Source organism: Belonocnema kinseyi, chromosome 7 (assembly GCF_010883055.1).
Source record: "Belonocnema kinseyi isolate 2016_QV_RU_SX_M_011 chromosome 7, B_treatae_v1, whole genome shotgun sequence".
Classification (NCBI taxonomy): Eukaryota; Metazoa; Arthropoda; class Insecta; order Hymenoptera; family Cynipidae; genus Belonocnema; species Belonocnema kinseyi.
The window spans coordinates 79,418,830-79,440,019 of NC_046663.1; the positions used below are offsets into that span (position 1 = coordinate 79,418,830).

The following is a 21,190-nucleotide window of genomic DNA, read 5'->3' on the forward strand; positions in this document are numbered from 1 at the left end:
TTTCTTTATCAAAATATTGTTCAGAACCTGACGAATGGGAAATCAATCGAACGGACATTGTGATGAGGCATAAACTGGGTGGTGGTCAATATGGAGACGTGTATGAAGCAGTCTGGAAGAGATACAACATGACAGTAGCTGTGAAAACATTAAAGGTAGGATTCCGCCTCCAAAAACAAGGTGGCGACTCGGCCGGAAAATTACCGGGCATTTAATTAAAAACCCGGGAATTTACTTCTGCTCGCAGTCAAATTCAAGATTTAATAACTTTGATAAATTTAGAAAAGTGATTTCTATTTAATCTACAGTCGCATATTTTTCAGATCATATCAGTTTACTCCAATTAAGGGGGGAGATACCTTTAGAAAGGGTAAAATCAATCAATTTTAATGAATTTTGTTTTAAATTGATAAAATAACTAGATCATTTATTAATTTTAACATCTTTTTCTTACATTGTTAAAGTGTAAAAAAACATGTGATTTTTTTTTACAAAATGGCGACCCTGCAGAATATTTATTCAAGCGTCTGCTCCGAGGCATCGAAAACTGCTGCAGCTGTCTAAATTTTTCCATTTATCTGATATAAAAAAGGTTTTTTTGTTCGATTACTTATGTGTTAAAGGGAAGGATAAACCTATAAAATAATTTAAAAAGTTGAAAATAAAAAATTTATGTCGGCTGTTTAATCGAAGGTCCAAATTTTCGACCATTTTTTCAACAGTTTTGACCCCAACAAAATTATTTAATAACCCGATATCTTTAAACTTTTAGGTATATCCTCCCGATAGTACCATAAAGAGAAATCCCTGCAAATTTCAGCCTAATCGGTCAATAACTTTTTAAGTTAAAGCACGAGCAGTTTTTGAAAAAACAATTTCGTGATAATCACGTTTAAAGATTCGTTACGGTATATCTATTAGTTTCAGTGACTTGCCGACCAATCGACGATTCCGGGTCCACGTAATCAACCTAGTAAACGTAGTAACGTAGTAATCAGCCTTTCCAGAATTTATGGGACAAAAAAATATACAAACCTATTGTGTAAGAAACATTGCTCCGACTATCTGATTAGTGACGGTATGCGGACTCTGACATTCTTGACAATATCTCCATAAATATTTAATATTTTCCTTTTTCCTTTTTAAAGTATATTTTTAACATATTATGCATTCAAAATATGAAAGAAAAAGAAATCGATTTTTTGGAAATTCTAAAGGTATCTCCCCCCTTTAATCATAATCGATAATTAAAATTTTATTTATTTATTTATAAATTTAACTAGTTTTTTGGAAATTTATGTTCTTTGTGGAAAATTCGTCTTTTTTGTAAAAAAATGATTCTTTATGGTTGAAAATTCAACCATTCCAGTCGAAGATTCATCAGTTTGGTTGAAAATTAATTCCTTCAACTGAAAATTTAAATGTCCATTTTGGGTTGAAAGTTGATCTTTTCCTGTTCAAAATTAAACAATTTTGTGAAAAGTTGCCTTTTTCAATTGAAAATTTAACTATTTCGTTGAAAATTCACATATTTTGTTGAAAATCGATTTTTTTGTAGAAAAATATATAAATTCAAGTATTACAGTTAAATATTTATATTTTAGTTGAAATTTCATCGTGGAGGTTGGAAATAAAATTACGGGGTAGAAATTTAAACTCTTTTGTTATATATTAATTTTTTGGTAGAAGATTCATCATTTTTGTTATAAATTAATTTTTTTAGTTAAAATATGAGCTATTTACTTGCTTGATAAACCGTTTTTTTCGTTGGATGAAAAGGAATTTTTTGCCGAAAATTGAACTATTATGTTGAGAATTTGTTTCTTTTTTTGTTACAAATTATTTTTCTTTTTAAAGTGAAAAGGTAACTATAATTCCAGTTGGATATTTCATAATTTCAAATAAAAATTAATTTCTTTGGTTGAACATTCATTTTTTAAATAAAAATTTAATTATTTAATGTTTAATTGGAAAATGCTATTTTTAGTTGAAAATTCTTTTTTTTTTGTAGAAATTAATATTCTTGGTTGACAATTCATCTTTTTGGTTTAAAATTCAACTATTCCAGTTAAAGATAAAAAATTTTTATTGAAAGTTCATAACTTTTTTGGAAAATGTAACTATTTTTATTTAAAGTTGGTTTTTTGTAGAAAGTAATTTTTTTAACTGAAAATTTAACATATTCTAATTGAATATTCCATAGTTTCAGTTGAAAATTCTGTCATTTAGTTGAACATTAATGGTTTAAACTTAAAATTGAATTATTTAATTTTTGATTGACAATTTATCTTTTTTAGCCAAGTTCAATTCTTATCTTTTTGGTTCAGAATTCAACTATTCCCGTTGAAGATTCATAATTTTAGTGGAAAATTCACCATTTAGGTTGAAAATTTCATAATTTTCTTGAATATCCTTTTATTTTTTGTACAAAATTAATTCTTTTCAATTAAACGTTTAATTATTCCATTTTCTTTTAAATTAATATTTTTAGTGAAAAATTAAATTATTTGTTTCAAAATTTATTTATTTTGCAATATTTGGCTCTGTTTTGTTAAAAAGTGTTTGGAATCAACGTCATGATTAAAATAAATGTTTGAACTTAGAGACAAATATGAATATGTCACTTTTAGTTGACTGGGAAAATTGAAAAACTTCACCGGGAAATGACCTGGAATTTAAAATCGTCCTCCGAATCGCCACCCTGAAAACTTCAGCAATTTCCTTTTTGCATTTTTATTTAAATTTCAGGGTATTTAGTGACCAGGTTAATTCGTGAATTTTGTGCACCTTGAAAACACGGTAAAATTTCGGGAGTTCGTAAGCAGATCCGGGAAATCTATGGTTACAAATTTAAATAGAAATATTTTGTTCTGTGTTAAATTATTATGATTAAATTGATTACCAGCCAATCAGAAGCTGGGAAATCTTCGAAATTTACTAACCAAAGTATGGCGCAGGCAATAAATGTGTCTACTAATGCCAGCATAAAAGCTGTGTTTTGTACCTGATTTCTGCTATTTTTTGTCCATAAGCTTACTATAAACACGGTATTTAGAAAAACATTACACATTTTGTTGCTTGTAAATTTCTGATCCTATTACAAATGTTAGCAACGTTAAAAATTCAATTAGAAGTTCAACTATTTGAAATCAATAATTGTTTGATTGTTATTCAAACATTAAAATTAAAGAATTTCACTTGCAAATTAGAAATTGAAAAAAGTGAAACACTTATTAAAATTCTAGTCTTCAAATGTTTAATTTGGCACTCTGGAATTTTAACGATTGAGCCATTCTATTTGAAAAAATTCAGTTTCAGATTTTTTAGTGTTGAATATTTGATTTATACCCACTATTTTAAATCAAATCAAATATTGCTAAATAATTCAAAACAATTTTTGTTGTTAAAAAGTAAATGATATTCATAACTGAAAAAGGTAACAATTAAACTTAACATTTAAAAAAAAGTCGAAATCGGAGTTATTTAAAGTTCCATTTATATCATGTGATGTAAAATTTGTGATATAAAATTTGCGATATTTCAAATGATTAAATAGATTTTTTTTCTAAAAATTGGTAAAATTCCCAGTCAAAAAAAGTAAATTCACTGTCATATCCTGGTTTTGATCGCACTCAAAAATCCCTAGTCATTTACCTGCTCAGTGGCTAATCTGTTTTAAAATGATTAGTTTTTGGGTAAAACATTCAAAAAGTTCGAAAAAAATGAATTGTCATAAAGAAGTAAATTATAAAGTTATAAATTATAAAATTGTTACAAATTGTTTCAAAATAATTTTTATAGTAGTTACAATCAGCGCATATATGATGAAAGTTACTTAAATTAATTTTTTTAAATTTTTGGATAATTTTTGTATGTTTCGTTTTGAATGATCAACAATTTGAAAAGCGAATATTTCATATTAAACGTTTTTGCAAAAGATCAAGAATCAATCATCTAATTTGGTAATAAAACAAATAACATGTTTTTCTGCTTATAGCAGGGTCACTTATATAACATTCCTGCGTCTAATATATGATAGACGGTTAAAATATTTTTAACCACTATTTCATAAAAGTTGCGAAAAATTTCTTATAATCGATGTTTTGACAAAATGGGCTGATTTTTTTTAGATTCTACCAAGCTCTGAACTAGAACAAATAAGTCTTAATAATTTTAAATTAAAAAGTCGTTTATAAATCTATTGTTCAAGTATAATAAATTTCTAAATTTTTAAAACTTATTTGGCTTACTTTCAGACCCTGGCAGAATTCAAGGAAAAGTCAGCACACTTTTTATATTGAGGTATTTTCTTTGAAACTTATCCTCAATGGGTCCTTTTGTTAAGGTCTTACCGATTTTTATAAAAGAATATTCATTTTGTTAACTTCCCTCATATATTTTAATACTTTTTTAACCAATAATGTGATGCAAAATTGAAATATATATTTCTTAAGAAATTCCAGCAAAGACGTTGATTTTGATCCGTGAAATCCGGCAATATGAATACGAAATTTCACTAGACACGTCCTGCAATTGGCGGTTAAATCCACTATTTCTTTACTTTCCTTTGAAAAATATTTTCGAACTTTTTCGCTGATTGGATAAAATAATAGGTTTACTATATTAAGTACAGAAATATATAATGAAAAAGAGTTCTACCGACAAATTAATATATAGAAAAATGAATATAAAATATTTCAAGTTCATCTATTCTCTATTATTTTTGAAGATAAATTTGTCAAAATTGTACCAATTCTATTAACAATACTTATTGGTGGAACATTTTAATATAAAAACGTCCGAAATCTAATAATTTAAAGTTGAATTATTAAAAAGTGTCAATCATACTATTTCAATGGTTAATTTGCAAAAAAAGCCTTAGTTGCCGATATGTTTTGAATTAAATCTCGTTTAAAAAGTTCGTTATATATCAAATGGAAAGAGTTCTAATACCATCAATTTTAAAATAAGTAAGTTTCATATTTAACAATATTTGCTTGTGGGTAGCTTCAAAAATAAATAATGCTAAATAAAAGCATTCATCGTTAATTAATATACAAAATATCTAAGTTTTCTATTTTGAAAATAGTTCAAATGAGTAATCCTTCCTAGTTAATAAGAATTTAAACAGAAAAGATTTGATTTTCGAAAACAGAGCTTGGATCATGCGCCTTTTTTTCAATTTTTTGAAGAAGAATGCGACTAATAGACTTTTTTGGTTTTTCTCAGAAGTTCGCTGTGCTTAGTTTCAATTTTAATCACAAAGCAACTTTTAAAATGGAAATTCAAAACTAGACAAAATTGTACCGTTTTAATCGAGTCTATTACAAATTTAATAATTTATCATTAATGATATATACTCGGAAATTTTTTTTATTAATTTGCACTTGAAATTGAAATTGAACTATTTCGTAAACGTTTAAAATCGATTAATTAAAAATTCAATTACCGTTCTTACATTCTTTCCCCTATTTTCCCTTTAACTCTTTTTTTAAAGAATTTATTTGTATCTTCTGTTTTCAAGAAATTTTCCCTTCATCTCATTTTGTCGCTTAAAAGGCGAACTGAAATGATTTAAGTCGAAAATTTAACTGCTTTATTGAAAATTCCTCTTTTGCGATAGAAAATTCATCCTTTCGGATTGAAAATTCCTCTTTTATGGTAGAAAAGTAATCTCGTTTGATTGAAAATTCATCTTTCTTGGTTGAAAATCAACTTTTTCGTTAAAGACTTAACTGTCTTCTAAAAAAATTGTCCTTTTGAAATGAAAATTCAAGTAGTTGTGTAAAAATTGATCAATTTTGTTGAAAATTCGTCTCTTTTGATTAGAAGTCCGACCATTTTGTTGTGAATGCAACTGTTTGGTTAATAATTTTATTTTAAATTCAACTAATAGGTTAAAAATCATCATTCTTGGTTAAAAAGTATCTATTTGTTAAATATTCAACTTCTCAGACTGATAATTCAACTGTCTTCTAAAAGTTTCGTCTACTTGGCTTGAAAAGTCAACTTTTTTAAAAATATGCTACCGTTTCTGTTTGAGGTTTAATTTCTTTTATTTGAAAATTCGAGTTTTTTTTCAAAATTTATCTTTTTTGGTACACAATTCAATAGTTTTGTTAAACATCCTCTTTTTGGATAGAAAATTTGTCCCCATGGATTAAAAATTCATCTTCAATGGTGGAAAAGTAATCTTTTTGGTTAATAGTTCAACTATTTAAATGTAAATGCAAATATTTGGTTGAAAATTCATCTTTTATCGTTGGAAATTATCTTTTTTTTCTGAAAACTTAACTTTTCAGTTTGATAATTCAACTATCATTTGAAAATTTCGTTTTTTTGGCTTAAAAATTCAATTATTCTGTTAAAGTTTAAAACCTTTCTTTCGAAAATTCGACGATTTGGTTGAAAATTCACGTTTGAGAGTTGAAAAATCATCTCTGTTGGTAGAAAATTCAACTTTTCATTGAAAACTTTAATTACTTTAAAAAAAGTCTGTCTTTTGCTTGAAAATTCTGAAATATATGATTTGAAAATTAATCTTTCATGTTTAAAAGTAAACTGTTTTCAAATCTTTTAGAATTATTACAAATTGAAAACGCCTTTAAATTAACCAAAAATTTACATTCGAACATCTTAAGTTCAATATGCATGTCAACTATAAACTTATATAATTTAAAATTGAAGTTTATATATTCAATTTGCTGAAAGAAATATTTTAGATGTAGGTCAAACCCTGATAAAAGAAATTTGATTAAGAAGTTTTATACAAAATTTCATTAAATGGGAACAAAATTTCCAAATTCAGATATTCAAAATACTATTTTGTGTAAATATAATTTTCAAATCCATATGATTTTTTCCTCGAAAGAAGAAAATTCAAGTTACCACCTATTTTTTCTTCTACACTTCGTAAAAAATATTACAAATTGGATTTCTCTATCTTGAACGTTTCCTCCTCTGTACTCTTAAAGAAAGAAATTGGCCGAAGTTTCATGTAACTTATCGTTACATGCGCGTTTAAAAAAAGAGCATTCTAGTCGATTCTAGTTTTGTGCGATTAACCCTTAAAATGCGTTTTGGACGTCTGACACCTCAAGAAAATTTCAAACTCTTAGAAACCTTACTTAATTTGAAAAATTGAGTAAGTGTCGCCATCTAGCTTTAGTTGGAGACACTAACTGTAAGTAAAGTCGTTCAGCATACTGCGTCAAGCATTAGTTTGCTAGCTGTAACCTCTTTGCTGTAACTGCCGAAAGTGGAGGAAAAAAAATCGTGGGGTGCAAATAAATGTCTTTTTTGAAAGCATCCATGCTGCAAATAAATGTCTTTTTTGAAAGCACCCATGCTGCAATATTTTTTTTTAATGAAAGTAAACTATTTCAAATGTATAGTCATACAGTTTCAGGTTAAAATAATTAAAATTGCGCGGGTTGTGAATTTTTAAGTAAAAACCCATTTTTCACTTTTTTTCAATAGTTTTTTTAACAATCTTAAAATAAATAAATGGCTTCAAAATCAACTCTACCTTATAAATGATACCTTAAACTATGTTGGATAATTTTATTGTGACAAAATATTCAATAGGGGTTAAACAATACATGATTAAATACGCTGGGGTATTGTACACCCACGATGCACTTTACCGTGATTTTTACCATGTAGGCACTTTAAGGGTTAATATTATACGTTTATTATTTAAAAATTGCATCATGCTAATTTGCTACTATTTTTCATAATTGATGCCACTATGGACACTATTTTTAAGTGAGTCCGATTCTTCTCCATTCTTTACAGAGAATTTTTTTAAATTCCACAGGAGGACACGATGGCGTTAAAAGACTTTTTAGAAGAAGCTGCAATTATGAAGGAAATGAAGCATAGGAACTTGGTGCAATTATTAGGCGTCTGCACTAGGGAACCACCGTTTTACATAATCACCGAATTCATGAGCAAAGGGAACCTTCTTGATTATTTGCGTAATGAAAGCAAACACCAAATCAACGCTGTCGTTTTGATGCACATGGCCACGCAAATCGCAAGTGGCATGAGCTATCTCGAAAGTCGGAACTTTATTCACAGGTATTTTAAATCCTTTCTCTAACCCTAAGCCACTTACGATTACTGTACCCTTCATAAATGATTTATTTTTAATCTCCAGGGATTTGGCAGCAAGAAATTGTCTTGTAGGTGAAAGTCATCTAGTAAAAGTGGCAGATTTCGGACTTGCACGACTTATGCGAGATGACACCTACACTGCTCACGCTGGTGCCAAATTCCCAATTAAATGGACAGCCCCCGAGGGATTGGCTTATAATAAATTTTCTACAAAGGTCAGACAATTTCAATCTATTTATGATCTAAAATTAGTTTAAATTAGTAAGGAAGATGGATAATTTGTTAATTGTTTTAGTCGGACGTCTGGGCGTTTGGCATTCTTCTTTGGGAGATTGCTACCTACGGCATGTCTCCGTATCCAGGAGTCGATCTCACGGATGTCTATCACATGTTGGAGAAAGGTTACCGAATGGAATGTCCTCCAGGCTGTCCACCGAAAGTTTATGATTTGATGCGACAGTGTTGGCAATGGTCGGCGACGGAACGGCCGACTTTTAAAGAAATACATCATTCCTTGGAAAACATGTTTCAAGAATCTAGTATTACGGAAGGTAAAATTATATTAATTGTAAAAATTCTTTGAGAGTTGACCCTTTTTCTTATTGAACTATTAAGGGGCGGCCCATCAAATCCATCAACAGAGGGGGGGGGGGGGCTTTACAAAGTTAGATAACGTTTAGGACGTTTCTTGATGATAAATGTTAACCAAGTTTCAGGAAAAGATGGTCCGGCAATGATACAGTTCAATAGTAACTTAATAAGTTTCAAGATCACTTTCACGTTTGAGAATTTACACTCTTTCCCCTTTTTTCAAGACTTCTTTTTTTTCCTCTGTTTTTAAGAAAATTCACCCTTTTCTCGTTATATCGTTTGGCTAAATAGTCACTATTTTGTTGAACATTTAATTACTTTGTTGAAAATGCAACTATTTTGTTAAAAAGTCATCCTTTGGTAAAAAATTCAACTATTTGGTTAAAAGTTGATTTAATCTGTTAAAAAATTTTTTTTTACAAATTCAGATCTGTGTTTAAAAATGTAATTGCTTTGTTGAAAATTCATTCTTTTTAATAAAAGATTCATCTATTTTGTTAAAAATTAATCTTTTTTATCAAATTGGACTGTTATTATTGTAATATAAAATCTTTTCTGGTTAAAATATTAACTATTACATATTTCTACAAGAATTCGTCTTTTTTTATTGAAAAATCAACTACTTACTATATAGGTTAACTACGTTTTGAAAATATGCCTTTTTGTTGTTGAAGATTTACAATTTTAATCGATATTTTATATTTTTGGGTTGGAAATTGGATAATATTGTAGAACATTTGTCTTTTTGGTTTGCAAATTTAAGAATTAATTAGAAAATTAACTTATTTGACTGAATATAAACTTTTGGTTTAAAAATCGTATCTTTGGGCTGAAAATTCAACTTTCTTGTTGATAATTAATCTTGTTGACTTCAAAATTCAAAAATTGTCTTGAAAAGTGATGTATTTTGTTGAAAATTCGTTTTTCTTGATGAACAATTATTTTTGTTTGAAAATTAATCTATTGGGTTGAAAATTCAACTATTTATATGAATGTTAAACCACTTTGTGAAAAATTAATTTTTTTAAGGTTCACCTGTAGTTCAAAGTTTAACTGTTTTCTTGAAAACTTTTTTTTTGTTAAAAATTAATTTTGTATCTAAAAATTTAATTTCAATTTTTGGTCGGAAATTTATCATTTTCAAGTTTTAAAAAATGAAATTTTTTTTTTTTAGAAAATTACTCTTGTTCACTGAAAATTCATCATTGTGGGTGAGGGTATATTTGATTGAAAATAAAATTTAACTATTCAGTTAGAAATGAGTTTTTTCGCTGCATTCATCTGGTTAAAAATCTTTTTCTTTTTATTGAAACTTTATTTTTTAACTTAAAATTTGACGATTCCATTTTTGATTAAAAAAATAATTTTCTTAAGTTAAAAATTGAACTGTTTGGTCTAAAATGAATTTTTCTTGATTGAAAACTCATCTATTAGGCTGAGAATTCAACTACTTGGTTAAAAATTAGTTGTTTCGTTTATTTCAACTGGTTGAAAATTCGCCTATTATTTTAGAAAAACAATTCTTTTTTTTTTCTTAAAATTTGTTACTGTTTTTAGTTGAATTAATTTTGTGTGTGTAGAAAATTGGTCTTTTTGGTTGGAAAATTCAGGAGTTAAGTAGAAAATGAACTTATTTGATTGAAAATTAACTTTTTGGTTAAAAAATAATATTTTCGGGCTGAAAACTCGGCTATTTTGTAGATAATTCTTCTTTTTGACTTCAAAATTCAAGAATTTTGTTGAATTTTTGAGTTGAAAATTTAACTATTTGGTTATAAATTCATATTTTTGGTTGAAAATTCAAGTATGTGGATGAAAGTTACACTAGTTTGTTAAAAATTAATTTCCTTCAAACCTCACCACTGGTTGCAAATTTTACTTTTTTGTTTAAAACTCGTATTTTTTATGGTTAAAAATTAATTTTGTGTCCAAGAATTTAACTTTTTTATTGTTGATTGGAAATGTAACCTTTTCAAGTTTCAAAAAATCAACCATTTGGTAGAAATGGATCTAGTTTGTTCATAAGTCGTCTTTTTTTTAGAAAATTACACTTATTCGTTGAAAAGTGATCCTTTTGGTTAAGGATATATTCTATTCAAAATAAAATTTAATTATTCAGTTAAAAATTCGTGTAATTCGGTGAATTCATCTGGTTAAATGAATCTTTCTTGATTGAAAACAGATCTATTTGATTGATTATTCAACTATTTTGTTAAAAAATCGTGTTACTTTATTGTTTTTTTTCAACTGGTTGAAGATTCGTTTGGTAGAAAATTCATCTTTTATATTAAAAAAATTCTTCCTTTGGTTTTAAAATTTAACTGTTTTTGGTTGAATTTTTTTCTTGATAATTTAAATATTTATTTAAAAAATCATCTTTGTATGTTGTAAAATTCAACTACTTTGATAAAGTCATCTTTTTTTTTGTCGAAAATTCTACTTGTTTGTTAAAAATTCGTCTTTTTTATTTAAAAATTGAAGTATTGTGTTAAAAGATCAACTATTTTGTTGAAAATTCTTTTTTCCTGCTTAAAAGTTCAACTATTGTTGTTAATGCAACTGTTTGGTTACAAATTAATTTTATTGTTTAATATTCATCTTATTCGGTGAAAAATTCAACGGTTGAAAATGTAATATATTTTGACTTGAAATCTGAGGAATTTAAAGTGTGTCGTGTCAAATTCAATATGGTATTTAAAGTCATTTTTTAAAATAATGTATTCCCTTATTATTCTCCTCTTTTCGTTTAAAATCACTCTATTTACCCTATATTAAAAGAATTTTGTTGAACGTTACTTTTCGAGGGTTGAGGCCAAAATAGCCTAAAAATGTTTAACTTTGTTTATGGACAGCTCCTAATCTTGCTGCCGTTATTTTGCAGAGGTGGAGAAACAACTTCAAAGTGGTGCAGAAATTCCTTTGCTGGCTTATAAAAAGTCCCAAACTGGTAGTACAGGAAATATCCATGGACTCGTCTTAGTTTCTGATCAACTGCCTTCCGGCTTATCACAAGGTTTGTTTTCAAATCTCTTTAATCTCTTAAAGAGTGATATTTAAAGTTCAAATACTTGCCAACAAGGGAAAAGGTTTACACCAGTTTTCAAATTATTACTGAAAATGATTGCAGAAGGAGCTAGTTCCGTTTCGAAATTAAGCACCTTCATGGGTGGTTTGTCTAGCAAGGCAAACAGCAACTTGGTGCAGATGCGACGCTCGACAAACAAAAAGGGAAAGCAAGCACCCGCACCGCCAAAACGGACTAGGTAAGTATCTTGACCAAATTCCTCCTTTCTTTTACTTTACAGTTAGTTTTGTTGGTAATTTATGAAGCAATATACTTAACTGGCATGGATCGTTGTGTACAGCCTGCTATCGTCGTGCAGCTCTTTTCGCGACTCAGCCTACCAGGATCAAGATCAACAGAATACCGATATTGGCAATGCGATACTCGACGATGGCACGGATCTAAATGGTATAGATAACTTAGTTGTTTAATCGCATTTCATAAAATGATTCGAGTCTAGTAATTGCACGAGCTGGCCTGTCTATTTTCTTTGGAGCCTGAATCACTTTCTATCGAAAGAGTGGATCATGGGTCATTCTACTGATTCTCCTGCTGCAGTATGCAAAGTATGACGCACGTTTTACGCATAGTCCCCGACTATCACATCAGAATGCGTCTCACATTGAATTTTTTCTCAGTCAGATATAAGATAGGATCCAGTCGTTTGTACTTTGGCGATTCGACGCAAGTCCCTTTTTATTATCTCGCACCTTTTAAACTTAGAGAGGGCGTCTACCTGGAAATGTCAGGGATTTTTTTTTAAGTCATTGCGTTTTTTCGAAAATGTGCTTAATTTTTTTTAAATTGCTATATAAATTTAAATAACAATTATTCTTCATTTGTAAAAGTAGCTTTACATTACTGTTTTAACAATTTTGTTAAACATTATTTTCTTTTCTGAAATTTATTTTTTTTAATGAAAATTTAAATATTTTATTTTTTTTGTAAATTGATCGTTTCCATATGAAAATTCAAGTTTCTCTACAGGTATAAAATTAATCTTCTCGTTTGAGCAGCCATCTTTTTGCTTAAAAATTTAACAGTTTGTTTGCAATTTTTTCTCTCTCTTGACCGAAAAAATCTTTTCTTAATTGAAAATTTAACTCATGTTGAAAAGTCGTCTTTTTTTAATTAAATTTAACTGTTTTTCATTCAATATTACAATATTTTTTATATGTAATATTAATTACTATATTTTTCGTAGTGAATTCGTATTTTTTGGAATACAAATTTGAATACGCGGCTGAAAGTTAAACACTTTTATTAAAAATTAATTTTTTGGGTTGAAGATTCATCATTTAAATTGCACATTCATCTTTCAGGTAGAAAATTCGTTTTTTCTTCGGCTGACGGTTAATTTTTGTTAATGAAAATTTAACTATTTCAGTTAAAACTTGAACTATTTTGTTGAATTTTTTTTTTTAATTTTTCAAAACTAAAAATGTAACTATTCCAATGGCATATTCCATACTTTGAGTTGAACATTCATCTCTATGGTTGAATATCAATTTTTCAATTAAAAATGTAACTATTTTCAATTCTTTTTTATTTAAAATTGAATTATTCCAGTTAAGATTCATCATTTCAGTTGAAACTTCATCACATTATTTGAAACTGCAAATATTTTTATTCCTTTTTAACTGAAAACTTTAACTTTGTTTAAAAAAGTATCGTTTTTTGTTGAAACTTCGTCTTTTTTGGTAGAAAATAATTTTCTTTGTAGAAAATTCATCTTTTTTGTCTAAAATTCAACGATTCCAGTTGAAGATTTATCATTTTAACTGAAAATGTAAATGTTCCACTTGAATATTTCATAATTTTATTTAAAAATTCATGCTTTTAGTTGAACACTAACTTTTTTAACTGGAAATTTAACTATTCAATTTTTATTTGAAAATGTATGGTTTTTAGTTGAAAATTCATGTATCTTATTGAAATATTCGGTTTTTTTTTTGTGAAAAGTAATCTTCTAAGTTGAAAATTCAACTATTTCATTTGAAAATCAACCATTCTGTTAAAAATTTATGTATTTTGTTGAAAAATCGTTTTTTTTTGTCAAAAATTAATCTTGATGTTCGAAAATTAACTTTTTTGATTGAAAATTTAAGTATTCCAATGAAATATTTATCATTTTAGCGGTAACTTACTTTTTTTGTTGTTTAATGTTAACCTCTTTATTCAAAAATTCATCGTTTTGTTCTAAAATTAATCAACTGAAAATTTAACTATTCCATTTTTTGTTGAAAACTGATATTTTTCTGCTCAAAATTCAACTACTTGGTTAAAAATTGATCTTTTTTAGTTGAAAATTCAACTATTTGGTTTAGATTTCATATATTTCGTTGAAAAGTCGTATTTTTTATTTAAAATTAATCTTTTTTGTTGAAAATGCAACGATTTTGTTAAAAAATCATCTATCTTGTTGAAAATTTAATTCTTTTAATGAAAAAGTTAGGAATTTGAAGTGGTTTAAATTGAATTTATTATAGTACTATGAAAAATTATACCTGGAATAATCTCAGATTATTTGGAAAAGACTGGAATTATCAGGGAATTGTTTTCTAGGATTTGAGTAGACAGTAGATACCCTGTTAGATTTTTGTTTGAAGTATTTTCAATTGAGATAAAAGACGTCCGTGCGTAATGCTGCATGTCATATGTGTAGATGAAGGCTTAGTTTCAGTCATCAACTCCTTCCCTTGTATATTTGACCATGTAATTTTTGTTTCGTACATTGTCATTTTGAGAATATCAGATTCTATAATTCTACAATTCTATAATTCGCTTCTTTTCATTCCTACATTATTCAAGCAGTGTTACGCGACTTCAGCAAAAGGAGTTTCTTTAATGTTTTTATCGGCCTACGCAACTACTTCCGACTCTCAAGATGAAAGTAATTATCTAGGCGGATTACTAAGCACCACTGTCACAGGATATCTTCATGAAAAAATAAGCATTGAAACGGGAGAATGACCCATAATCAGAGTTTTAAAATTCTGTTCAAAATCAATTAACATCGAAGAGATTAATGTTTTAATTAATTTACCAAGCATAAGAGAATTTCAAAAGGTCATATGAGAATATTTAGGGTCTTGCAAAAAAATGTGATTGATTTTTCAATGTTATTCTTTTTTTTCAAATCTTAAATGATTGAAAATTTCCAACATTAGTGATACTGCGTTTTTATTTCTCTTGGAATTTTAGTGATATATTGAATTTGAGTGGGTAATTCATAGGGTGGCCGCTGGGCCGTGAAACCGGGAATTGTATGAATAATTAGTGACATTGTTATCTTTTTCAATTAGGATATAATTCAGTTAAGAATTCGTAATTCGAAAATCTTTCTTTTTCAAAATTTTTCATTATAGACTTTAATTTTTCAGCGTACATTTTAATAAAAATATTTTGAAAATACAACTGCATTTTAAAGACTTAAAAAAAAAATTAGTAGCTTTTGAAATCGACAATTTTTTATAAAAAAAACCTTTTTAGTGGATATATGTGAATATAAATTATAATGATTTTCATAATTAAATTATACACATTAATGATTAAAAAGTGAATAATAATTTATTTTACAAGACGATTTGGAATCAGTTCAAAATTTCAAAATTTCCAGATTTTAACGTTAAAAATGAAACTGTTTCAATTGGAAAGTCTTAGTAATTAAACGAATGTAAACGCGTGATTAAAACTTTGTAAACTATTTTCAATTTTAAAATAACTTCAAAATAATATATTTATATTTGAAGCCTTTTCTTAAATTTAAAACATTGTTTTAGTCTAAAATTTGAAAAATTTTAATTAAGGAAAATAATTATTGCTTAATTTTAGAAATATTTGATTGGTCACGTCAACTCAGTAATTATAAATCAAATCTTCAAAGTTTAAATGAAGTGTCTAAGTTTACCGACAAAATCCATCTATTCGTGTTGAATTTCGATGCAAAAAACCCACGGCCTAATTTGAAACAAAATATAGATTTTTGCAGATTTAAAAAAAATAAATAAAATTACAAGCAAAATAAATAAAAAGAAAAAAATTAGGAAAAATTTGAATCATTTAACAAAATATTTAGACGTGAAAAAATTTCGAAAATAACTGAAGATCTGTATAAATATAATTTAATAAGTGTTTTAGAGTTTTAGAGTTCGAATTTTTTAATTTAATTGACCGTGAAAATTTTTTGCAAACTGGGAAATGACCGGGAATTTATTTATTTGATTAAAACGGCCACCCCTGTTTGTTTAATTTCGTTTATATTATTGTGTACATTAAAAACTTTTGGAAAAATTATATTTTAAATTGGGATGTGCAAAATACAAAGATTCAAGTAAAAGCATTTAAAATTAAATTCAAAGTCTTTAAAAATTAAGAGTTTTAAACCCAGAACTTTAATAATAGACCATTTTATTTATATTATCAGAAATTAAATTATAAAATTTTTGACTTATAGCCTTACTAATAAAATAATTTCAAATGCAACATTAAACATGTTTAAATTTTCCGTATCGATATATTAAAAACTGGTATGTACTTCTTAAAATAGACGAATTATTATATAAATTCTTTAATTAAAGAACTTTGTTGTAACTAAGTAAATACAGTATAGAATGAGAAAGTTCCAAATTGTAGCGATAAAAATAGTGCAATTTCCAATCGAAACCCTTCAAACTTAAATTCGATATTGAACAATGTGTCATTCAAAGTGTTCCAAAATTAGGGTTTTAATAGCAAAACATTCAGATTTTGAGAACGAAAAATGGTATTTTTCGGATTTTAAATCCAAATTGTAACAATGTTTAAAATTTAGTTCGTTAAAAATCAACTAAAAAAAGCAGTATTTTTCTTTTGAAATGATTATTATTTCGAATTCACTTCGGTACATCTAACAATAAATGGCGCAACTCTAAGTTGAAAGTTTTGAATATGAGTTTCGAATTGATATCGTACAAATGTCGAGTCTTTTAAATATTATTTACAAGTCTGTTTTCCAGCATTATTATTACAAATATTTGCTTAAAAAAGGGTATGGCTTTAGTGCCGGAAAAACGTTTCCCTATATTTTCAAAATGAATCTAAAAAATATTGATTGAAATTCCGAATCTAAAACTTTTAAGGTTTTCCAGATTTTATTATAACAGGTTAAACAATCGACCGACTATTAAATTACTTTTTTGAGTGCTAGATGAAAATCAATCTCTTGACCTCTTGAAACATATTAAAAGAAATTTATGTTTGTTAAGCTGAAAAGCATATTCTGTTTGTTCTCAATCGCAAATAATAGTTTCTATTAGACTCACAAGGCGCGTAATTATTATAAATTATTACGCTCATATATGTCCAGATCTGAAAGACATAAAAAATTAAACACATCGCATCACGTCATCATTTCATTTTCATGTAGCACACTTGATTACTTATTGAATGAAAATTTAGGTATCACACGAGAACTCGTAACAATGGCTACACAATCGATTACTACAGGAATTTGTGATGTGGATGACGATGGCGATGGTTCCCAAGACACGGCAGAGGCCAATTACCCACCGCAGCCGTCAACTTCACCGGAACCCGTATCCAACTTACAGTGCAACCAAAAACAAATTAAAACGCGAAGCTATCCGCCTAAGGAAGTACTGCCACAGAAGGTATTCCGACTCTGCTTCTCGAGAGTATTTCAAAGATCGTAGTACATTAGAGGCCGCGACGATTTTTCCGTCAACTCCAAAAGATCGTTTAATCTCGACTATCATTTTTCTAATTTTATCATCTTTTTCATACCGTCCACATAATGCATATAGCACTGCTTGAATAGTAGGGTGCGTCAAAAATTTCTGCTTTTGGACGTTCTTTTCTTTAAATTAAAATTCTTTTAAAGTTTGAATTATTCTTATTTTAAGGGCTCATTAATTTGGGAAGCTTTAGGTTTGATACTTTGAATTAAAATATTATTCCAGTTAAGAAGTCTCCAGTTTCAAAATACACAATAATTAAAAAAAGTTTAAAAGCATTTAACTTGAATTAGCCCTGTTAGAATCCATTTCTAATTAAAAGTGTTTAAAATATAAAATAAAATGTAGTATAATGAGAGTAAAGTCCACTTTAAATTTTCTGAATTGAACTAAAAAATTCAGCAGAACATAAAGAACATCCAAAAGTAGAGGATTTTTGTCTCGCCCTATTGCCTGCTAACTCCTCCTCTACACACTCTCTTTTTAATTATTCTTTTTCTTTCAGTTGGTGCACGTGGGAGCTTTAGAGGTGCAAAATGTTAAGAGAGCCATCAATCGCTACGGGACTTTACCGAAGGGAGCGCGGATCGGAGCCTACCTCGAATCCCTTCGTCAAAGCGGAATGCCATCGAACCAAGAAGGCGGCATCATTGGATCTCCTCTCTCCACCGCCATCGAGCAGCACGAATTTGCAAACCCTGGAGACATCTCGCAGCATCGATCCCTCTCACCTAGACAAAACAACCTTCGCAATCAGCCTCAAATGACTCGCAGCAATTCCTCCAGTGGTGTCGTAAATACCTACCAGCCCCCGAATTCCCCTCGCAGTAGAGCCGTAGCCGCCAGAAAAAACAACAGCGAGAATATTGGTTTAAAAACTTTCCGCGTTTGTAATACTTCGACCTTTAGAACAGCGAGTCCATCCAGACCGCTGCAACCCACCTTAGCTGATCTTGAATTTCCACCGCCACCACCTCTCGATCTTTCGCCCCTTCCCAGCGATTCTTTTAACGTCAGCGAACAGTTCGACCTTCCACCTCCGATAATTGCATCCCCAAGCAGCAACAGTTCCCACATTAAAAACCTTGCATCGCCAATCGGAATGAGGAAAGTGAAGGACTGGAAGTTCAAAGAAGAATCGAGTGAAGACCAGGAGGAGCGGAATAGTGATGTCAGGAATCCAGAGCCTTCTGTGAAGGAAGCAAGTTCGAGGTTTGGTGTGAGTTTAAGAAGAAGAGATATTGGAAGTGAAACTGGAACGATCAAATCAGACGAGAAGACTTCTAGGTCTGAACAGACAAGACAAAGAACCAGAGAGATGAGTTTCGAGACCAGAATGAACTCCGTCACTCAGCAAACTTCTCCTCCAGAGGAATCACCACCGCCTCCACCACCTCCGCCTCCTCCCGTCATAGACTCGGGTCTCGATGCTTTTAATTCTAAACCCGGTATGAAGGAAATGCTCGAGCTCAAGTTGATCAATGAAATTAAGCAGTCCTCTGACATGAAACACAACAACACGATCAAGAAAGTCAATTCTGTCAACAACATCGTTTCAGCACCTCTTGACCCTGCCTCTCAACTCCTTTCTGAACTTTGTGCCACCTTTAGTATGGATTCGAACAAGCAACCTATCCAGAGCGAATATGCGATAGCGAATTTCAATCCTAATCCCATTACTCATCAAGATCAAGATAAATCCGGTGGTAATAAGGAAACCATACACGCGGTATCGCCGATAGTCGAGGGGATTGTAAACACTAGTAATGCAGGTTTTAAGTTGAAGAAGGTGGACAAAAGACCGCAGAAAGAGGAGAGTTCCGATAGTCAAATAATCGATTTTAAAGCGAGGTTGAGAAAGATCGATGCGGACAAGTCCTCGGAGGAGAAGAACAAAAAGGAAGATGGCAATAACACTGGAGAATCGTTGGAGTCAATTGTTGACGAGCAAGATGATAAGCGACGTAGCACGGGGAGTATTAGTAGTCTGAAGAAATTGTGGGAGAACAAAGAAGCTACTTGTGAGAGTCAGTCTTTGAGTCCGAAGCTGGGGGCGAGGGGATCGATTAAGCAGGATGATCCGGGAGAGGAGTCACCAGAAGATCACAGCGGAGCCTCGACCAGAAGTTCCACTAGTAAAACGGAGTCGAGAGTTTGGCCACCGGTAACAACAGAGGCTGAGAAACCTATAGTACCCGCGAAACCGACGAAACCTTTGGTTCCGTCTGGAAAACACTTTGCTTCCTCCATTTATGCCACTCCCAACTGCAACAAGACATCATCTCAGGATGACGATTTGGGCAAGCAGGGCGACACCAAAGGGGCGAAGAACAATGTGCTCGAGATCTCGAACGTAATTGAGAATAGTATTGTTCATCTGAAGAGCAGTCCGACTATAGTCATTGCAAGTTGGTTGCAGCTCTCGGACAAGGTTGGATTGTTGCACGGCATGTGCGTCAATCTTACGGACACTTCGATTGCGCCTCATGCCAAGTTTCAATTTCGTGATCTGCTTGCCCGTCTCGAACTCCAGGCGCGGCAACTCCGAGCTGCCGGCACACGCAATATCGCAGAGAATACAAGACTACTAAGTGATGTTCAAAATACGATAAAGGATGTTATCAATATGGTGCAGAGGTAAAATGATGCGAGGGAAAAATCAAAAAGCAACTTTTTCGAGTCCTCTTCATCTGGGTTTCTACTTTCATTGGTTGTTTATACGCAGGGATACGTATTCTCGACCAAGTACAAGTCACGGGACATTCGTTGAGTTTTTAAACTTGATTTTTGTATATTGTAGATTTCGTTTTAGTGAGTCATAGTCACACGGGATGTATTCAAGAAAATTCACGCGATACCGTAAAAGACTTTGCCTCTTCGGTACACATATTACGTTATGTTATAAGAGTATGGTTCTTGAGTTTTTTCATGAAATTATGTCTCGCGTCTGAGATTAGTTCGCATGACGGTGAAATAATGAATGCACATAGGGCGTTAAAGTGCATAAAAAAGATCTAATTTGCTTCTCCAAGCAGACGAAAAAGCGAGGTAACCATACTCGTGTCACATACAAGAATTTGCTGTCACATCTGGTGAAAAGTTTTTTAAATAAGGGACTTGATTCGTTAGGAAAATAACACGCACTGAGCGAAAAAAGACATAACACTTTAGAATATTTTACGTTGACTATGGAAGTATATGGACATAGAATATTGAATTTATCTGTTGTTAGGCCTCATAGCTTGATCCTCTAGAGTCTTAATTTAATTAAGATTTTTTGGCCAAAAATGGCCCCCCTCCATTAGAAAATTTGACTAAGACTGTGTTTTGTATCTAGACTTACTATAAATATTTTTGTAACAATCAATTAATTAAGAAAATACGATAAATTCCAGTGAAAAGTATTAATTTATTAAAAATTTAGAACATTCGATTTTCAACGTGGAATTAAAAAAGATGAAAGCTGCTGAACTGCTTAAATTTAAAAATACTTTAAAATTTATAACCTTATACTTTAAAATAGGAATGAAAATTGAACTATGGCAGTTTAAAAATTGGAAAGATTGAAATCGGAATTTGAAAAGCTATTAATTTATGATTGAAAATAATTCGAATTAGAGTTAAATTAGTTTTACTTTTTATAATTAGTCTTTTAGCATGATATCGCTTTCTCTAAATGTCC

The 21,190-nt window shown here is 29.8% G+C and overlaps 1 protein-coding gene across 2 annotated transcripts in view; it reads left to right on the top strand.

Moving 5' to 3' along the window:
- The window catches only part of LOC117176055 (tyrosine-protein kinase Abl), a 32,948-nt gene extending 12,163 nt beyond the window's left edge, over window positions 1-20,785 (top strand). For both annotated transcript variants that reach the window (XM_033366053.1, XM_033366054.1), the window contains 9 exons: window positions 25-155; window positions 7,820-8,082; window positions 8,162-8,333; window positions 8,414-8,669; window positions 11,591-11,722; window positions 11,837-11,972; window positions 12,075-12,181; window positions 17,213-17,424; window positions 18,014-20,785. In XM_033366053.1, the coding sequence (XP_033221944.1) occupies window positions 25-155; window positions 7,820-8,082; window positions 8,162-8,333; window positions 8,414-8,669; window positions 11,591-11,722; window positions 11,837-11,972; window positions 12,075-12,181; window positions 17,213-17,424; window positions 18,014-20,149 (3,545 nt within the window). In that variant the 3' untranslated portion in view covers window positions 20,150-20,785. The remainder of the gene's footprint in view (window positions 1-24; window positions 156-7,819; window positions 8,083-8,161; window positions 8,334-8,413; window positions 8,670-11,590; window positions 11,723-11,836; window positions 11,973-12,074; window positions 12,182-17,212; window positions 17,425-18,013) is intronic.
- Window positions 20,786-21,190: the final 405 nt, after the last annotated feature.